At 44.4% G+C, this 22,049-nt stretch overlaps 1 protein-coding gene across 1 annotated transcript; it reads right to left on the reverse strand.

Moving 5' to 3' along the window:
* Positions 1–3,107: 3,107 nt before the first annotated feature.
* On the reverse strand, positions 3,108–4,214 carry LOC125548880 (uncharacterized). The gene has a single exon (XM_048712405.2). The coding sequence runs from the start codon at positions 4,212–4,214 to the stop codon at positions 3,108–3,110; it is 1,107 nt and encodes a 368-aa protein (XP_048568362.2).
* Between the last annotated feature and the right edge of the window lie 17,835 nt (positions 4,215–22,049).

Here is a 22,049-nt window from a genome sequence, read left to right on the forward strand (position 1 = left end):
AAACCATGTGGGAAAAATATGAGTATAGTGTTTGATATGTTGCATAAAACTCCTTCAAACCCTGTGGGAAAATAAGAAGAAAATGATGCAACATATAATGATTATTGTCTCTTTTAACTCAATACGAGAAAATCCGTAGAGTTTAGAGGACAATAAATATGTCGTATATACTTCCTTAAAAAAACTGGTGGGGAAAACAGAAAGTATGACATATGATCTTGTGTTGATATTACCTCATTAAAAACCTTAATGAGAACTTGTGAAGTAAACTCATAAAGGGAAAAAGAGTATAATATGATGCATTGAACAGGGGTAATTCAGGAAGATACTCCCCCTGATTCTTGCATATCTCAAAGCCGTTGAATACCAATTCCAGGAACATTTTCTGGCTATCGAAGTTGGTAGAGACTTTGTGAACAAACGTATAAGTTTGTTGTATGATTTGACTTCGGAGCATAAGAAAGTGCACGGCAAATTAGTATATCCCAAGTTCCCAACCAATGGACTCATAGCGTGATAGTTTTTTTTTAATGTTTGGACAGATTTAAGTGATTGACAATGGATTATGTCTACTGTGAATTAAAGGCAGGATCTTCTGTTAGACATTCATTGGAATTTAAAATGCATGGTCCAGAGTAGATTATTAGCAACTAAAAAAAGGAAAGTAACTCATGCATGGTGCTGTCGGAATTGTCGTGGATGCGTATAGTTGAATAAAAGGACACAACATCGTAATATTTTGATGGTTAAATAGGAAGAGTGGATATTTAGTTAAATATTCAAGGAATATACAGAGGCAACTAAGATAAAATCATATTTCCTGGATCAACATAATCAATTATTAATTTTCCGTGTTCTTATGGAAGATACATACGGAATAACGACTTGAACAGCTCAGCTTAACTTATAAAAAGCACCACCTATGTTGCCTGTAGGGCTTTGCTCTCCAACATCACCTCCACTGCCAACATAGAGCTGGCAAGCAAACTATCTTTATCATATTTTGTCTCTGCTGCGCCGATTTCTACAATGAACCGCCACTTGGCGATTCAGAGATACACAGTTGGCTACTCCAAAGAATGTCAGGTTTGTGATTTAAATAAACTGTGTAGACCAATTGAAGCCTAAAAACTTGATCAAGAAAAGAAAAGGGTTAAATTGTCTCCCTGAACCATATCATCATTGGCACTCAAACATATATGAAATGAAATACAGAAAACCGAACTGATAACTCACTGTTGAGTTTATATTTTGCAGCTTAAACCCCCATCCCTGTCCATGTACAAAATAAACAAAAGAGTATGCAGCCTAAATAAACAAAAGTATATGGGGAATGGAGTTTAATCAAACATAGACCAAACAGGAATGGTAATTGGCCAAAATCACAATATTAAAAAATTAGGTACACCAACAATCGAAGATCCAGTAAATCATTAATAAAGTGATATATCAAACATAATTAGTTTGAGTGAGTGGATGTCAAATAATACAATTCATGGATGTCAGATACAGAAACTACGAAACCAAAAACAGAGAGTCATGGTTTGATGAATCCTCTCGATGCAATGGACAATACTTAACTTATCCTTATGGGGATGAATAAATCTGAATATTAGGGAATCATAGACTAATAAAAGTGTTTTGTTGTATATGCAAATTGAAGGTAATGTGTTGGGTCAATTATGAGAGTAAACCAACACTGGTTGGTAAGTAAACGGTAACAATAACACAATAAAGAAACACTATGAACTATGTATGTGTGCGTATGGATGCACACTTGTGCTGAACAAATTTAAAAACTTCACACTGAACCTTCTATATGATCCATCAACACAGCCGTAAGCTTAAAAAGAAAAATAAATCTGCACTGGAAGGATTGGTCTTCAACTCTTCATGATTGAGGCCAAACCTGCCATTGACCACCGAATTTTTTGAAAAGAAAATAAACCAGCAAACAAGCAGAAATGTGAAAATGAGAATATCAAAGAGAAGATAAGGAAAGGGGATGATCTGTACCAGCCATGGAACAACCATCTCAAATTGTTGCCTGATCTCTGTGTGCTGCCCATACCAGAAAAGAGAAAGAGTTAAAATGCCCTTCTCAAATGCTCAGATGCTCTAGGGTTCAGATCTGCAATCAAAGCCATAGGTGTTAAACTACGACATCTCCACCCTCCTACTTGACGGGCTGACATTCTGGATGAAGCTATTTCTAACCTGGAGGTGGATGCTGTTATAACTTTTGGTGTGTGGTTCTATCTTATGGGTTAACAGAAAAAAGGGTTGTAAGTTGCAAGAAAGGATGCTTCCTGGTCTACTGTTCCTCGGAAATAACTTATGCCCAAGGCCATTGTTAAGTTGTTACTGCATTTAAATCAATCTGCCATGTCATGCAAACAACTTGACAGCCGACACTATGTCGTTTCTAACTGCCTTTTGTTCTTTGTTTGTCCTATCTATAAGAGGAGAGCATATGACCCATTCTTTCATTTTTTAGCTCACTGGCCATCGGGCTTTATACCAAAAAGATATCTGCAACAATATTGGAAAGCTTGGGTTCCATCCAATCCTAATTCCTTATGCATGAACATATAAGGTAGTACATGAGGACTTGATAAAAAATGTTAGTCACGTATAACACAGGTATTGCGTTCAAGGTTTATTCTACCTATCTATCCATGCCATTAATCCTGCTTCCCTGCCATTGTTTTTCTGATGACTACCTGAGGAGAGATGACTAGACACTTCCCTGCCACTAATCCTGAAACAAGATATAGTGACTAGACATGAGGATCTTAGACTCTTAATTAGTTGCGAAAGAGTGATCATGGCAGTTAGATACAGGATTATCTAATATTTGGAGGAAAAAATTGAATAACACTTCTTTAGTTGCACCACCTTTTCTAATCCCTGTCAATCATGATATCGCAAGCAGCAAAAGTACAACGCTTCTAGTTCTTGAAACATGCGACCATCTCTGGGCTCAGGTTCAAGAAAATTGCAAAAGGAAACCAACTTCTTTTTATTGCTCTTCGTAGTGCCACATATCACAACAGCTTACATCGAGATTACATAGCAGGGCTTGCATAAAACAAGCAAAACACTTCTTACATCCAAAACACTACATGAGAAAAGGACAGGATATGCTTAGACACTACACAAGAGTTAGAGCGGTGGCGCGTGGTTTGCAGCTCTCCCCTGTGATCATACTTAAGCCCAAACGTGCTCATATGGAGCACGCAACAATCGGCGATGCATGTAGGCTCCACTCCCTCGCGCTGCACACAATCGACAAGGCAAAAGTTGCTGTTGCCCATGTACGCGAGAGTGGCCCTTGTTGCTGCCATCCGCCGCTCCAGGACTTTGAGGAACAACTTCTCCTTCGCAATCTTACAATATGGCTGCACAGCACTTTCGCGGCTGCAGGAGGCGGCTTCACAGGCACAAATGTACCCGTCTTTACGGAGCCCGACCCATGCGTCTAGCTCGTTGTCGTAGTAGCCTTGCCCTTGGAAAGGCAGAGCCCATTCCCCATGCCACCTCCACTCGGAACGCTTGGTGTCGAATGAGAAGGTACCCTTTGGAACATGTTGATAAAGACTGTCGTGTGCAGACATGAATATGGTGTGCCCGTCCGGGTGCAGCGCGTAAGAGGAAATTATATCATCCATGGCAAATGGCGGTGGCGATGGCACCCTTTTCCAGGACCAGTCCATGGCTGGCCGTGGATTGTGGAGCTCATCGCTTCCCGTGGCTGCCCATGACATGGCCTCAAAAGAGTGCTGCTCGCCGGCATGGCGAGATGTTGATGCATACAACGTATCACCGGCGGCCACAGAGATGTCAATGCCACCAAGCAGTGAACGTGGTACGCTTGGCCCGATTGTGATTCCCGCTATCTTGGTATCATATACGAGGATGGGAGTCTGTGGACAGTGTGGGTTGGTGGCGATGAAGATGCTGTTACCAAAGGGCGTGAAGCTCATGCCAAGATGGCGTACTGGCACGGGAAACCGGAGGACGGGAGGGTCAGGGAACCCAAACTGCACGTCGCTGGTGCAGGTAGTATCTTGCAAAGTGTCGGCATCAACCTTGTAGATGCTGAAGCCCGTGTCCCAATCATCCAGCACTAGGTAGAGGTGCTTCTTCGGCGCACGCCGTGGCCTTTTTCCGGCGCGGTCGCCGTCGAGGTGCGAGTGCTGACGCTTGGACATGTTCTTCTAACTAGATCTAAATATTGATTTTTTGATTCTGATAGTTACGAGGTTGCCAACGGAAGGGCAAGGAGGAGGCGACAGATCTAACCTGGGAATGTGAGAGGGCTTCGCCAATCCATCCCTCGTCTTAGTATTTATGAAGAAGAAGCGGAAGGGCAAGGAGCCTGGGGCTGACTCCCAGCCGAGCTCGGATTACATGCAGATAGGCAATGGCAGAGTGCCTAGCTAGACCCAGAGTCGGAAGGAGCAGAACCACCATGACGAGCGCACTACTCCACAAGAGAGCCACAATGGAGCTAGGGTTGGGGGAGGGGAGCCGAATCAAGAGTCAAATCGGGAATGAGATGGGGAAAAAAGGGGGGGGGTCATCGGAGTTGCCGCGCCGTGGTCGCCGGAGTCGTCGTCGCCGCTCTCGTGCTCCACGCGCCCGTGGACTCCTCGAGTTGCCGGGCCGCCCGTGTGGCTACAAGGCAGTGGAGACACGCCGCCCCTCCCGTGGTCGCCGAAATCTTGGTGTGGCCGCGCCGCCCCTCCCGTGGTCGCCGAAATGTTGATGTGGCCGGCGGCGCGCCGCCCCTCCTCTGCTTCCCATCTTTTTTTTTCCGCGTCTGCTATTCTTCTTCAGGCGCCTGAAATTCGGTTCGTCTCCACTCGATTCGGCCCATTCTGAGGGATAGCCTGCCTAGGCGCATACATGGGCCCATTCCGGGGTTGAGCCAGATTTTTTTTTGTAAATTCTCTCGAATGTCTCAAAAAAAAGAAGATAAATTCTCTCAAAAACAATTTCTCTAAAACAAGTAGTACATACTCCCTCCGTCCCATAATATAAGAGCGTTTTTTACACAAGACGGAGGGAGTATTAAACAATGTTCCCAAAACTTTAGAGAATGTTCATGAATTTTTAAAGAGTTCACAGACTAAAACATTGTTCATGCATTTTAAATAGCTTTCATGATTTTCCTGAAGTTCTTTTTTTAATGCTTTGAATTTTAAATACATTCCAAAAAATAATGAAAACAATAATATAGATAGGAGAAAGCAAGAAGACAAACTAGAACAGGAGAGCGATACAAAAGGACAACAAAACGCACAAACAGCTAAAAGCTCCAGGAAAAAACATATCTGTTAACAAAATCGCACAATCAGCTAAGTGCATCTCTAGCCAGTCCCCTATAAGTTAATAAAGTAAAACCCTTAGTAGAGTATATATATATACTCTACTGTTTTTTTGCCGTTTCTAGCCGATTCCCTAAACTTAACGGAGTAAGCTACAATTTGATCAAATTCAAACCAATTTGAACCACATTCAAACATAGACATAGATAGTTTTGCAGAACCAAATATAAAACACAAATTTAAACTAAATTAAGCTTAACTAAAATACTTTTGATCGAATGTGAGGTGGAGCCAATCCTTCCTCGTCAGGTACGATGTGTCATGATTTGGGTCCGTGCTGGTGTCGTCGTCTTCGTCGCCGGGGAAGACACTCCTCCACTCTTCGACGTTGATCTCCTCGTCCTTGCTGCCCTTCACACCGTCGTCCTCACCGCCTTCGACCTCGTCGAAGGAGATAACGATAATCTCGCCACTAGCGTTGGCAAAGATCATCCGCTCTGCCTCGACAAGCTTCAGGTGCTGCCGGCAGATGTCACATCCCTAGCTTCTGGTGCTGCCTAGTGTTTGCATCTTGCTTGCATCATGTTTAAATTTCTGAAAGTTGAATTGGGGAAAGCTGAAAGCCTCAGAAATCATTTCAAAAAAAATGATCAACATTAAAAATTGCTTCAAATAACCCAATAAATGTTCCTGTTAAGCTATAAAAATATTGGCAAGAGGTAAAATTCAAACCAATATTTTTGGATTCACAAAAATATTTATTTTGGGCATTTGAGTTAATCCAATAATTATTTGCATTGGATTTATATAGGTGATATATTAACTATATGTCCAATAATTCTGATAATTGTTGAGGGGCTTTGGAATAATCCATTTAGTCCCTGCAAAAATTGTCAGAAGCAGAAAAATTAGTTTGGTTCAAGAACCAAATTAAAACAAATGTCAGAAATAGAAAACAGGAACCAAAACACAAAAAAGGGCAGAACCTCACCTGTAGCTGACCTAGCGCCCAGTTGGTCCAGTACTTTTGGAGGCCCAGCCCACCTGGCGACTTGCCAGTCGTCCTCAACCTCTGCCAGCAGGCAGAGGCGAAGGCGGGCACGGCGCGCGCTGAGGCCGCCACCTCCTCCCTGCCTGCCTCACGCCCCCGTGGCCTTCTCGCGACACCCAGGAGACGTGGACGAAGCCCCGCACCTCCCTGCCTCTCCCTCTCTCTCGCGCGCGCGCTCTCACCCCCTTCCCTGGATCTCTCTCTCTCGTGCCCAACCGCGCTGCCGCCACCGACGAGCTCCACCACGGCCACAGCCACTCCCTCGCTTCCTCTCCGCGTCCCCGAGCTCCGCCACAACCCCATGGAGCAGCACACCCGACACACGCGACCAGAAGAGGCCCCAGTCGACCGGAGCGTCGTCGTCTTGACCTCCGGTGCCCGGAGATCGACTCCGTCAATTCTCCTCGTCCAAAGCGTCCCCGAGACCGCTAACCTACCCTGCCGCATCACCGTGAGCTCCTCTTTCTCCTCCCCCTAACCACGTTGCTCTGCTCGTCCCCTAGCTAGCGCTGCTGCCGTGGCCGAGCTTCCCCTGCCGCCGACCATGTCGCCGCCGCCGCTTTAGCCACCGCAGCTCGCTCCCGAGCGCGCCACCGCACTCAGGGCACTCCTCGGGGGCCTCCCAGCCCCTCAGCTGGCCTCCTAGCGCACCGCAGCCCTGCGCCCGCTCAAACCCGAACTCCGGCCACCGCCGTGAGCTCTGTTCCGGCGAGCTCCGGCCATCCCAGGTGGTGCTGCTTGCTGCGCTGGATGCGGGAGAGCTCCAGCTCCCCGCGGATGCCCTCCGCCGCTCGTTTCGTCGCCTGCGCTGCGTTTCCAAGCCGCGCCGCCATCTCGGGCCTCGCCGGCGTCATGTCGCCGGTGGGGTTGACCCATTTGACCACGTGGGCCCCGCGCCTGGTCAAACCTAGATTAGGAGTTAAACTAACACTAAATTAGTTAGGTTAGCCGCTGACATGTGGGCCCCGACCCCACTGACATTTTAGTTAGGCTTAATTTAAGGTTAATTAACCATATTAATTAGCTGAGTCAATAACATATGGATCCCGCAGGTCAGGTTTGACCTGGCCGACTAGTTGACCCGCTGACATCACCCTTGCGCAATGCTGACGCAGTAAAGCTTTTCTGGGATTTTAAATAAATTAGAAATGATTTATTTATTTCAGAAAATAGCTAAAACTTCTAAAAATCATAGAAAATAATCTATAACTCCAAATCAAACAAATTATATATGAAAAATTATCAAAAAAATTCAAGGAATCCATTTGTACCATTTTCATGCATGTTTGAGCAAGTTAACCTCACTGTTTAGTCCAAAACATGATATTGCACTATTTGAACTCATAGATTGAATTTGAATTTGAACCTTGATTTCAAATCAACCCAAATCTTTCTGCTACTAGTTGCATTAGCTCAACTCACATCATATTGCCATGTCATGATCATGCATCATATTGTTGCATTGCATTGATTGTATTCTTTCTGTGTTTGCTGGTGATTGTTCCCCCCGATAGACGTGGTTCCGACGATTGATCGATGACACCGATGAAGAACTATATTATCTTCGGAAGTGCCAGGCAAGCAAAACCCCTTGTTCATTCCGATACAATCCCACTCTCTCGCTCCTGTTTTTTTACTGCATTAGGACAACATCGATTCAACTATTACATGCTGCGGTAGCTGAACCCCTTTTCCTCTGCATGACCTGTCATTGCCACAGTAAATAGATGAAACCCACTAGCATGAGTAGGAGTTGTTTGAGCCCGATGTGCCTACTCATTCATGCTTATTTGTCATGCCTGCTACTGCTTAGAGTTGAGTCAGGTCTGGTTCATCGGAGATGAATCGGAGGTGTGTGAACATGTCCTACTGTGTGTGAGATAAGTGTGTGAATACGATTTGGTAAAGGTAGCGGTGAGAGTCCATGTAGGAGTACATGGTGGGTTGTCTCATTGCAGCCGTCCTCAGGAACTGAGTTCTGTATTTGTGATCCATGAACAGTTACTACCACCCATTGGGTTCCGGTAACTCGGCCCCTCTCGGCTTATTAATCAACTCGAACTCTGTCCAGGAGTTGCAACTAGTTTCTGGTGTTTGTAGGTAGTGTTAGTAGTCTACCAAGTGGCACCCAGTACAGGTGGGCTTGGGACAGACTAGGCACAGTGGCACGGTGTACCAAGTGGCACCCGGATGGTGGGCTTGGGAACCCTGCTCACATCGTTTGGGGCTGTGAGAGACACCCCGGCCGGATCTCCTTGCGGATGGAACCCGAATAGGCGATAAACCTGGACTAGAGACTTGTTGGTTAGTCAGGTCGTGGCCGACTCCCTCGCCCGGCTTCCGCTTGAAGGTTGCCGAGGTACATGACGTGTACAGGGCTATAAGTGGCGAGAGCGTGTGTGAAGAAGTACACCCCTGCAGGGTTATCATTATCTATTCGAATAGCCGGATTCCTCGGATATGGAAACTTGGACCCCTTACATAGTTCATAGACAAGTGAAAGTGGATACTCTAAAATGCACAAGATAAGTGTGAGTGCTATGGATGGCGTTCTCGCAGGGAGACGGGAGCGGATCCATAGTGGTGTATTGGTATGGTGAATTTGTGGACTCGTGTGCGCCACCTCAAAAGAGTTACTTGCAGTCGTAGTTCAGGTTAGCCACTGAGTCAAAGCTGGCCTGCTGCAGTTAAACTCCACCACCCCCTTTGTTGATACCGATGCATATGTAGATAGTTCTGATGTAAGTCTTGCTGGGTACATCTGTACTCACGTTTGCCTATTTTATGTTTTTGCAGAGAGACGACAGTCTCGCTAGTAGTTCCGCGTGGACTTCGACGTTTAGCTTGTTACCTCAGCTACAATCTTGTGCCCTCGGCAGGATCTGGTAGATAGTCAGGCTTCTTAGCCTTCTTCATTTGTAGTTGTCTGTACTCAGACAAGTTAAGCTTCCGCATGTGCTTGTTGCTTGTATGCTCTGTATGTTGGGTCATGAGACCCATGTTTGTAATATCTCGCTCTTCGGAGCCTAATGAATAAATACTTGAGTCGTAGAGTCTTGTTGTGATGCCATGTTGTATGTACTCATATCGGGCATATTGTGTGTATGATTGAAATGCTTGGTATGAGTGGGATCCGACAATCTAGTTGTTTATCCTTGGCAGCCTATCATATGGGGAAATGTAGTCTAGTGCTTTCTGAGCGATAGTAGTCCGCTACAGCCTGGTTCACCGGAGTCCTGCTAGCCCAGCACTACTGCTCAGGACACTTGACTGGCCGGCATGTGTTTCACTTCGTTCCTGTGTCTGTCCCTTCGGGGAAATGTCACGTGGTGACATCCGGAGTCCTGCCTAGCCTGCTACAGCCCGGGTTACCAGAGTCCTGTTAGCCCAGTGCTACAGCCCGGATTCACATGCTGTTGATCGACATGCTCGAGGTTGATTCATGTATGCCTGTCCCCATGGGTTAGTGCCGCTTTGGGTTCACGACTAGCCATGTCGGCCCGGGTTCTTTGTCATATGGATGCTAGCGACACTATCATATACGTGAGCCAAAAGGCGCAAACGGTCCCAGGCCAGGTAAGGTGGCACCCGTGGGAATACCGTGCGTGAGGCCACAAAGTGATATGATGTGTTACATGCTAGATCGGTGTGACCTAGGATCGGGGTCCTGACAGCTTTGGTATCAGAGGCTGACTGTCTGTAGGATTACCAAGCCAACTGGTCGAAGTCATGTCTAGAAATGCTCTAGTTATATAAGGGAATTGATTGTGGATGGGAACGTAAGGCTCTTTTTATTTCTTATACCTCATGGCCTTCTGATCGGAGTCAACCTCTTCTCTTCTACGGGGATTAAGAACTAGGCCTTCTCATCTATCTATCAGGATGACGAGTTACTATGATAGAGACTTATAGGATTGATGGATTTAAGCCTCAGTTCAGTTCCTACTACTTCCGTGTGTTCATAGTTGGTCTCGGAACCTTGATATTGTGCTTCTGAGTGGTTATGCCACCAATTTGCAGGATGTCTCAAAACTTTTTGAGCATTTACAACCGTTATGCTGTCCGAGTCATCCCAGGTTTCCAAACAATCTGATGCATTTGCAAAATCCTTTCCCTCTGGTTTTCGATGTTCCTCTAGGCCAGGTTAATCACACTAATTGTGAGTTGAGGTATTCTATTGCCTCGACATATATGTTGGAATTATTATTATGACCCTAGATGTCCTAGAGAGTCACCTAGTAATCTAGCAATGCTTTGTGTTCCCGGTGTGAAGATTCTGGCCACCATTATCGAAAGCATCCTGTGATGCCATTTAGTAGTAGGTATTCTACTCCTGGGTTTTCGAACCCGAGATTCACCCTACTTCGTGTTGTTAGTATTTGCTAGTTCCCTTAATATATTAGTAACTTTGCGACAGTCCTCGAGGTCCGTGGTATTTCCTTCTTCCAAATACTATGAACCTTCCTTGGCAAAAATTCGTTTGAACCAAAAATATCACAACCGCAGTGCTTTTGATGAGTTCTCAATCCTATGTTGTGACTCTGCCAGTTCTACCTTTCTGCATGGGTTATCCGGAAGAAATATGTTGAGCTTTGTTCTGTTGGGTTTCGTAGTAATTTCAAAAAAATTCCTACGCACACGCAAGATCATGGTGATGCATAGCAATGAGAGGGGGAGTATGATCTACATACCTAGTAGATCGACAACGGAAGCGTTTGGTTGATGTAGTCATACGTCTTCATGATCCGACCGATCAAGCACCGAAACTACGACACCTACGAGTTTTAGCACACGTTCAGCTCGATGACGATCCCCGGACTCCGATCCAGCAAAGTGTCGGGGAAGAGTTCCGTCAGCACGACGGCGTGGTGATGATCTTGACGTACTACTGATGCAGGGCTTCGCCTAAGCACCGCTACAATATTATCGAGGACTATGGTGGCTGGGGGCGCCGCACACGGCTAAGGAATAGATCACCTGGATCAACTTGTGTGTTCTAGGGTGCCTCTGCCTCAGTATATAAAGGACCAAAAGGGGGGAGGCTGGCCGGCCACATAGGGCGCGCCAGGAGAGTCCTACTCCCTCTGGGAGTAGGATCCCCCCCAATCCTAGTTGGAATAGGACTTGTGGAGGGGGGAAAAGAGAGAGAGGGGCCGGCCCCCTCTCCTTGTCCAATTCGGACCAAGGGAGGGGAGGGGCGCGCGGCCCATGTAGGGCTGCCTCTTCTCTTTTCCACTAAGGCCCATCATGGCCCATTTAGCTCCCGGGGGGTTCCGGTAACCTCCCGGTACTCCGGTAAAATCCCGATTTCACCCGGAACACTTCCGATATCCAAACATAGGCTTCCAATATATCAATCTTTATGTCTCGACCATTTCGAGACTCCTCGTCATGTCCGTGATCACATCCGGGACTCCGAACAACCTTCGGTACATCAAAATGCATAAACTCATAATATAACTGTCATTGTAACCTTAAGTGTGCGGACCCTACGGGTTTGAGAACAATGCAAACATGACCGAGACATGTCTCCGGTCAATAACCAATAGAGGGAACTGGATGCCCATATTGGCTCCTACATATTCTGCGAAGATCTTTATCGGTCAGACCGCATAACAACATACGTTGTTCCCTTTGTCACCGGTATGTTACTTGCCCGAGATTTGATCGTCGGTATTCCAATACCTAGTTCAATCCCGTTACCGGCAAGTCTCTTTACTCATTCTGTAATACATCATCCCGCAACTAACTCATTTAATTGCAATGCTTGCAAGTCTTAAGTGATGTGCATTACCGAGAGGGCCCAGAGATACCTCTCCGACAATTGGAGTGACAAAACCTAATCTCGAAATACGCCAACCCAACATGTACCTTTGGAGACACCTGTAGTACTCCTTTATAATCACCCAGTTACGTTGTGACGTTTGGTAGTACCCAAAGTGTTCCTCCGGTAAACGGGAGTTGCATAATCTCATAGTTATAGGAACATGTATAAGTCATGAAGAAAGCAATAACAACATACTAAACGATCGGGTGCTAAGCTAATGGAATGGGTCATGTCAATCAGATCATTCTCTCAATGATGTGATCCCGTTAATCAAATAACAACTCATTGTTCATGGTTAGGAAACATAACCATCTTTGATTAACGAGCTAGTCAAGTAGAGGCATACTAGTGACACTTTGTTTGTCTATGTATTCACACATGTATTATGTTTCCGGTTAATACAATTCTAGCATGAATAATAAACATTTATCATGATTATAAGGAAATAAATAATAACTTTATTATTGCCTCTAGGGCATATTTCCTTCAGTCTCCCACTTGCACTAGAGTCAATAATCTAGATTACACAGTAATGATTCTAACACCCATGGAGCCTTGGTGCTGATCATGTTTTGCTCGTGGAAGAGGCTTAGTCAATGGGTCTGCAACATTCAGATCCGTTTGTATCTTGCAAATCTCTATGTCTCCCACCTGGACTAGATCCCGGATGGAATTGAAGCGTCTCTTGATGTGCTTGGTTCTCTTGTGAAATCTGGATTCCTTTGCCAAGGCAATTGCACCAGTATTGTCACAAAAGATTTTCATTGGACCCGATGCACTAGGTATGACACCTAGATCAGATATGAACTCCTTCATCCAGACTCCTTCATTTGCTGCTTCCGAAGCAGCTATGTACTCCGCTTCACATGTAGATCCCGCTACAATGCTTTGTTTAGAACTGCACCAACTGACAGCTCCACCGTTTAATGTAAACACGTATCCGGTTTGCGATTTAGAATCGTCCGGATCAGTGTCAAAGCTTGCATCAACGTAACCTTTTACGATGAGCTCTTTGTCACCTCCATATATGAGAAACATATCCTTAGTCCTTTTCAGGTATTTCAGGATGTTCTTGACCGCTGTCTAGTGATCCACTCCTGGATTACTTTGGTACCTCCCTGCTAGACTTATAGCAAGGCACACATCAGGTCTGGTACACAACATTGCATACATGATAGATCCTATGGCTGATGCATAGGGAACATCTTTCATATTCTCTCTATCTTCTGCAGTGGTCGGGCATTGAGTCTTACTCAACTTCACACCTTGTAACACAGGCAAGAACCCTTTCTTTGCTTGATCCATTTTGAACTTCTTCAAAACTTTGTCAAGGTATGTGGTTTGTGAAAGTCCAATTAAGCGTCTTGATCTATCTCTATAGATCTTAATGCCTAATATGTAAGCAGCTTCACCGAGGTCTTTCATAGAAAAACTTTTATTCAAGTATCCCTTTATGCTATCCAGAAATTCTATATCATTTCCAATTAGTAATATGTCATCTACATATAATATCAGAAATGCTACAGAGCTCCCACTCACTTTCTTGTAAATACAGGCTTCTCCAAAAGTCTGTATAAAACCAAATGCTTTGATCACACTATCAAAGCGTTTATTCCAACTCTGAGAGGCTTGCACCAGTCCATAAATGGATCACTGGAGCTTGCACACTTTGTTAGCTCCCTTTGGATCGACAAAACCTTCTGGTTGCATCATATACAACTCTTCTTCTAGAAATCCATTCAGGAATGCAGTTTTGACATCCATCTGCCAAATTTCATAATCATAAAATGCGGCAATTGCTAACATGATTCGGACAGACTTAAGCATCGCTACGGGTGAGAAGGTCTCATCGTAGTCAATCCCTTGAACTTGCCGAAAACCTTTTGCGACAAGTCGAGCTTTGTAGACAGTAATGTTACCGTCAGCGTCAGTCTTCTTCTTGAAGATCCATTTATTCTCAATTGCTTGCCGATCATCGGGCAAGTCAACCAAAGTCCATACTTTGTTCTCATACATGGATCTCATCTCAGATTTCATGGCTTCAAGCCACTTTGCGGAATCTGGGCTCACCATCGCTTCTTCATAGTTCGTAGGTTCATCATGATCTAGTAGCATGACTTCTAGAACGGGATTACCGTACCACTCTGGTGCGGATCTTACTCTGATTGATCTACGGGGTTCAGTAGTATCTTGTTCTGAAGTTTCATGATCATCATCATTAGCGTCCTCACTAACTGGTGTAGGTGTCATAGAAACAGTTTTCTGTGATGTACTACTTTCCAATAAGGGAGCAGGTATAGTTACCTCGTCAAGTTCTACTTTCCTCCCACTCACTTCTTTCGAGAGAAACTCCTTCTCCAGAAAGTTTCCGAATTTAGCAACAAAAGTCTCGCCTTCGGATCTGTGATAGAAGGTGTATCCAATAGTTTCCTTTGGATATCTTATGAAGACACATTTCTCCGATTTGGGTTTGAGCTTATCAGGTTGAAGCTTTTTCACATAAGCATCGCAGTCCCAAACTTTCAGAAATGACAACTTTGGTTTCTTGCCAAACCACAGTTCATAAGGCGTCGTCTCAACGGATTTTGATGGTGCCCTATTTAACGTGAATGCGGCCGTCTCTAGAGCGTATCCCCAAAACGATAGCGGTAAATCAGTAAGAGACATCATAGATCGCACCATATCCAGTAAAGTACGATTACGACGTTCGGACACACCATTACGCTGAGGTGTTCCGGGTGGCATGAGTTGCGAAACTATTCCACAATTTTTCAAATGTACACCAAACTCGTAACTCAAATATTCTCCTCCACGATCAGATCGTAGAAACTTTATTTTCTTGTTACGATGATTTTCAACTTCACTCTGAAATTCCTTGAACTTTTCAAATGTTTCAGACTTATGTTTCATTAAGTAGATATACCCATATCTGCTTAAATCATCTGTGAAGGTAAGAAAATAACGATATCCGCCACGAGCCTCAATATTCATTGGACCACATACATCTGTATGTATGATTTCCAACAAATCTGTTGCTCTCTCCATAGTACCGGAGAACGGTGTTTTGGTCATCTTGCCCATGAGGCACGGTTCGCAAGTACCAAGTGATTCATAATCAAGTGGTTCCAAAAGTCCATCAGTATGGAGTTTCTTCATGCGCTTTACACCGATATGACCTAAACGGCAGTGCCACAAATAAGTTGCACTATCATTATCAACTCTGCATATTTTGGCTTCAACATTATGAATATGTGTGTTACTACTATCGAGATTCAACAAGAATAGACCACTCTTCAAGGGTGCATGACCATAAAAGATATTACTCATATAAATAGAACAACTATTATTCTCTGATTTAAATGAATAACCGTCTCGCATCAAACAAGATCCAGAGATAATGTTCATGCTTAACGCTGGCACCAAATAACAATTATTTAAGTCTAATACTAATCCCGAAGGTACATGTAGAGGTAGCGTGCCGACTGCGATCACATCGACTTTGGAAACGTTTCCCACGCGCATCGTCACCTCGTCCTTAACCAATCTTCGCTTGATCCGTAGTCCCTGTTTCGAGTTGCAAATATTAGCAACAGAACCAGTATCAAATACCCAGGTGCTACTGCGAGCATTAGTAAGGTACACATCAATAACATGTATATCACATATACCTTTGTTCACCTTGCCATCCTTCTTATCCGCCAATACTTGGGGCAGTTCCGCTTCCAGTTACCAGTCTGCTTGCAATAGAAACACTCAGTTTCAGGCTTAGGTCCAGGTTTGGGTTTCTTCTCTTGAGTAGCAACTTGCTTGCCGTTCTTTTTGAAGTTCCCCTTCTTCTTCCCTTTGCCTTTTTTCTTGAAACTAGTGGTCTTGTTGACCATCAACACTTGATGCTCCTTCTTGATTTCTACCTCCGCAGCTTTCAGCATTGCGAAGAGCTCGGGAATAGTCTTATTCATCCCTTGCATATTATAGTTCATCACGAAGCTCTTGTAGCTTGGTGGCAGTGATTGGAGAATTCTGTCAATGACGCAATCATCTGGAAGATTAACTCCCAATTGAATCAAGTGATTATTATACCCAGACATTTTGAGTATATGCTCACTAACAGAACTGTTCTCTTCCATCTTGCAGCTATAGAACTTATTGGAGACTTCATATCTCTCAATCCGGGCATTTGCTTGAAATATTAACTTCAACTCCTGGAACATCTCATATGCTCCATGACGTTCAAAACGTCGTTGAAGTCCCGATTCTAAGCCGTAAAGCATGGCACATTGATCTATCGAGTAGTCATCAGCTTTGCTCTGCCAGACGTTCATAACATCCGGCGTTGCTCCTGCAGCAGGCCTGGCACCCAGCGGTGCTTCCAGGACGTAATTCTTCTGTGCAGCAATGAGGATAATCCTCAAGTTACGGACCCAGTCCGTTTAATTGCTACCATCATCTTTCAACTTTTCTTTCTCAAGGAACGCATTAAAATTCAACGGAACAACAGCACGAGCCATCTATCTACAATCAAACATAAACAAGCAAGATACTAATCAGGTACTAAGTTTCATGATAAATTTAAGTTCAGTTAATTTACTTAAAGAACTCCCACTTAGATAGACATCCCTCTAATCCTCTAAGTGATTACGTGATCCAAATCAACTAAACCATGTCCGATCATCACGTGAGATGGAGTAGTTTCATTGGTGAAGATCATTATGTTGATCATATCTACTATATGACTCACGCTCGACCTTTCGGTCTCCGTGTTCCGAGGCCATATCTGTATATGCTTGGCTCGTCAAGTATAACCTGACTATTCCGCGTGTGCAACTGTTTTGCACCTGTTGTATTTGAACGTAGAACCTATCACACCCGATCATCACGTGGTGTCTCAGCACGAAGAACTTTCGCAACGGTGCATACTCAGGGAGAACACTTCTTGATAATTTAGTGAGAGATCATCTTATAATGCTACCGTCAATCAAAGCAAGATAAGATGCATAAAAGATAAACATCACATGCAATCAATATAAGTGATATGATATGGCCATCATCATCTTGTGCTTGTGATCTCCATCTCCTGAAGCACCATCGTGATCACCATCGTCACCGGCGTGACACCTTGATCTCCATCGTAGCATCGTTGTCGTCTCGCCAAGCTTGTGCTTCTACGACTATCGCTACCGTTTAGTGATAAAGTAAAGCATTACATCGCGATTGCATTGCATACAATAAAGCGACAACCATATGGCTCCTACCGGTTGCCGATAACTCGGTTACAAAACATGATCATCTCATACAATAAAATTCAGCATCATGTCTTGACCATATCACATCACAACATGCCCTGCAAAAACAACTTAGACGTCCTCTACTTTGTTGTTGCAAGTTTTATGTGGCTGCTACGGGCTTAAGTAAGAACCAATCTCACCTACGCATCAAAACCACAACGATAGTTTGTCAATTTGACTCCGTTTTAACATTCGCAAGGACCGGGCGTAGCCACACTTGGTTCAACTAAAGTTGGAGAAACTGTCACCCACAAGCCACCTCTATGCAAAGCACGTCGGGAGAACCGGTCTCGCGTAAGCGTACGCGTAATGTCGGTCTGGGCCGCTTCATCCAACAATACCGCCGAACCAAAGTATGACATGCTGGTAGGCAGTATGACTTATATCGCCCACAACTCACTTGTGTTCTACTTGTGCATATAACATCAACATATAAAACCTAGGCTCGGATGCCACTGTTGGGTTTCGTAGTAATTTCAAAAAATTTCCTACGCACATGCAAGATCATGGTGATGCATAGCAAAGAGAGGGGGAGTATGATCTACATACCTAGTAGATCGACAACGGAAGCGTTTGGTTGATGTAGTCATACGTCTTCACGATCCGACCAATCAAGCACCGAAACTACGGCACCTCCGAGTTTTAGCACACGTTCAGCTCGATGACGATCCCCGGACTCCGATCCAGCAAAGTGTCAGGGAAGAGTTCCGTCAGCACGACGGCGTGGTGACGATCTTGACGTACTACTGCTGCAGGGCTTCACCTAAGCACTGCTACAATATTATCAAGGACTATGGTGGCTGGGGGCGCCGCACACGGCTAAGGAATAGATCACCTGGATCAACTTGTGTGTTCTAGGGTGCCTCTGCCTCAGTATATAAAGGACCAAAAGGGGGGAGGCTGGCCGGCCACATAGGGCGCGCCAGGAGAGTCCTACTCCCTCTGGGAGTAGGATTCCCCCCCCCCCAATCCTAGTTGGAATAGGACTTGTGGAGGGGGGAAAAGAGAGAGAGGGGCCGGCCCCCTCTCCTTGTCCAATTCGGACCAAGGGAGGGGAGGGGCGCGCGGCCCATGTAGGGCTGCCTCTTCTCTTTTCCACTAAGGCCCATCATGGCCCATTTAGCTCCCGGGGGGTTCCGGTAACCTCCCGGTACTCCGGTAAAATCCCGATTTCACCCGGAACACTTCCGATATCCAAACATAGGCTTCCAATATATCAATCTTTATGTCTCGACCATTTCGAGACTCCTCGTCATGTCCGTGATCACATCCGGGACTCCGAACAACCTTCGGTACATCAAAATGCATAAACTCATAATATAACTGTCATCGTAACCTTAAGCGTGCGGACCCTACGGGTTCGAGAACAATGCAAACATGACCGAGACATGTCTCCGGTCAATAACCAATAGCGGGACCTGGATGCCCATATTGGCTCCTACATATTCTGCGAACATCTTTATCGGTCAGACCGCATAACAACATACGTTGTTCCCTTTGTCATCGGTATGTTACTTGCCCGAGATTCGATCGTCGGTATTCCAATACCTAGTTCAATCCCATTACCGGCAAGTCTCTTTACTCGTTCTGTAATACATCATCCCGCAACTAACTCATTTAGTTGCAATGCTTGCAAGGCTTAAGTGATGTGCATTACCGAGAGGGCCCAGAGATACCTCTCCGACAATTGGAGTGACAAAACCTAATCTCGAAATACGCCAACCCAACATGTACCTTTGGAGACACCTATAGTACTCCTTTATAATCACCCAGTTACGTTGTGACGTTTGGTAGTACCCAAAGTGTTCCTCCGGTAAACGGGAGTTGCATAATCTCATAGTTATAGGAACATGTATAAGTCATGAAGAAAGCAATAGCAACATACTAAACGATCGGGTATTAAGCTAATGGAATGGGTCATGTCAATCAGATCATTCTCTCAATGATGTGATCCCGTTAATCAAATAACAACTCATTGTTCATGGTTAGGAAACATAACCATCTTTGATTAACGAGCTAGTCAAGTAGAGGCATACTAGTGACACTTTGTTTGTCTATGTATTCACACATGTATTATGTTTCCGGTTAATACAATTCTAGCATGAATAATAAACATTTATCATGATTATAAGGAAATAAATAATAACTTTATTATTGCCTCTAGGGCATATTTCCTTCATGTTCAACATACTAATCTATGCATCCACTACTCAAAAGTGCTATGTCCCCTTGAGTTGTCCCTCTTCATTTGTATTCCGACCATCGTCTATCAATTGATAGTCAGGAGAATCATGCATCCATGTTATCGATGCTTATTATTCTTGTGGTCCGTCAAGCCATTCTATTCCAGAATGACTAGGAGAAGCAAACTCCAGAACCTCATCCATATCTAGGATTGGGTCAAAGCAATTTTATGTTGCAGATCAAAATGCCAATCCAGCTTTTGCTCTGTTGTACCTTGGAGTGTTACCATCTTTATGTCAAGTATGTCATGGGAATTGCACATCGTCTTATGGATTCTTGACACAGTGATACTTCTCGCCATCATTATTCATTCCTCGGTCCCCGTGTTATTGTAACCGGAACACCGACATGTGAACCGTGATGTGTGAAATCAATACTCCTAGCAACCCTGTTGCTCGGTAGTTAATGGACAATAATCTCATTCTTAGCGTGCTGGTTGTTGAATCATCATCCGGAGATTAATCATACTACCTAGTCCTTATTTTTGGTGCACTCTTCGATCAATGAGTTAGGATTATTCAATCCCTTTCTTATTTGATCATATCATCTTGCCCTGAAGAGCAAGATTGTTCTCGAGCTTAATAACATATCGGTGGTTCGTGATTTTCTGAATATCTTCTCGGAAGTATCACCAGGCTGTCCCCTGACCGCTATGTTGAGTTCGTGATCAAGTTGGTTTTCTTATAAACCACCCTTCTCCAAGAACCTGTGTAGGATATCCCTGAGCTAGTTGGTTGAGCTAGAGAACAACTTGGAGAGTTGGAAGATGAAAGCTTGTCCCGCTTAGTTCATCTCCAAAGGGATATCCTTGTGTGTTGTGTGTGCGTTGAAGAAAGATGATATCTTCATCGATTGGTCCTCATGATCAGTTGTTGGATCTATCTGTCCTGTCAAAACTTTGACTTGAGTATGGGCTATCCTCAAGTCAAATCAGAACCAACGATGTTTGTAATGTTGTCTTACTCGTGGTCCATCCCTCGAGCATACACTATTACATCTTTTGGTCTGACCAATGCTATCACCGTGTTCACATGATGGTGGAAGTCCAGTGATATGGAAATTCCGATGAGTTGCTATTGGGACCATCAGCAGCATCTTGTCTCCCCCATGATTCGTGTTAAACATTAAGCTAGTGTTGGAAACTTTGTAAACAATGCCTTCATGTTCCGTTCATGAAGCATATGTTTGGATGAAAGAAGTGATTTCCTCTCATTCATGTGCATTCGATGCAAGTTGCCGCCGTGAATTTGAGAGAGTTAGTTTTGCTTCCTTTGGAATCGTCCCAAGTCAGTCATGCATGTGCAAAGTATACTATGGTTTGGTAGATTAATTACCTCCACTCCATATGAATTCCGTAGCCCACCAAGCCACTGATTGACTTGTTCTAGGTAAATAAGTCTAATTTAAGTGCACAAGACCTCGTTATCTTCAATGATGGTTCCCCACCTGAACTCGGTAGTGTTTTATTGTAAGACTACTACGTGGTCATGCTTGTCTGGGACAGCGTGTTCACAGGTTTGTAGCAGATCTGGCTCATGTTTTGGAGCTTGCTATCATAGTTCATTTCCCGAGAATCCCGCAACGCCATCTCGTCGGTTTGTGTTGCAAACTTTCTTTTCCAGACATGTTGTCTGAAATATCCTGTTTCCAATCAAATCTGAATCTCAGGCAGATATGATGGTTGGAACGTTTCTCAAGAACTATAATATTGGTCTCCCTGTAACCCGGTAAAGTGAATGTTGTGGCCAACACACCCAACCGGAAGACTTATTATTGTAGTATCTTGAATGAGAAAGTTGGCCACCTCCCCATAAGGATCTCGTAGATTTTATTCCAATAGTTGTTCCTTATGGATTTTTGTGTTCCCGAAATCCGACCTTTTACTTGATGTTCTAGATATCAAACCATATCTATGAATGGATTACGCTAGAACATCAAGGAGAACATTAGAAGCGGACTGCTAAATGTCTCTTGGTCGATTATCCAGATTCTGTTCCTTAGCCTCGCTAAGGGGAAGTCTTAGAAGGTGTTATCTTCCTTTGTATCCGCATCATCCTTCACTAGTCATCATGGTAGTATGTTGTGTTGCCAGGATCCTCGGCACGGATGTTGGTAAGACCTTGATGAATATGGAAATGCTCAAGTTCTTGAGAGCACGCGCAAGCAAATCATTCCTTGCGTTGTCTTCAACAAGGTAGTTCATATCATCCATTCTAGCCAGAGTATGCCCTCCATTCGTACTCCGCCAAGCGATTGTTGTGGTTTCCCTTAGGCTGGTATAAAGAGTGTCATTGGTCTCTGAATCAAAA

The sequence above is a fragment of the Triticum urartu genome, chromosome 3A (assembly GCF_056163025.1).
Source record: "Triticum urartu cultivar PI428250 chromosome 3A, HENAU_Tu73, whole genome shotgun sequence".
NCBI lineage: Eukaryota > Viridiplantae > Streptophyta > Magnoliopsida > Poales > Poaceae > Triticum > Triticum urartu.

Coding starts and splice junctions, on each gene's coding strand:
- LOC125548880 (XM_048712405.2), bottom strand. CDS start 4,214: ATGTCCAAGCGTCAGCACTCGCACCTCGACGGCGACCGCGCCGGAAAA.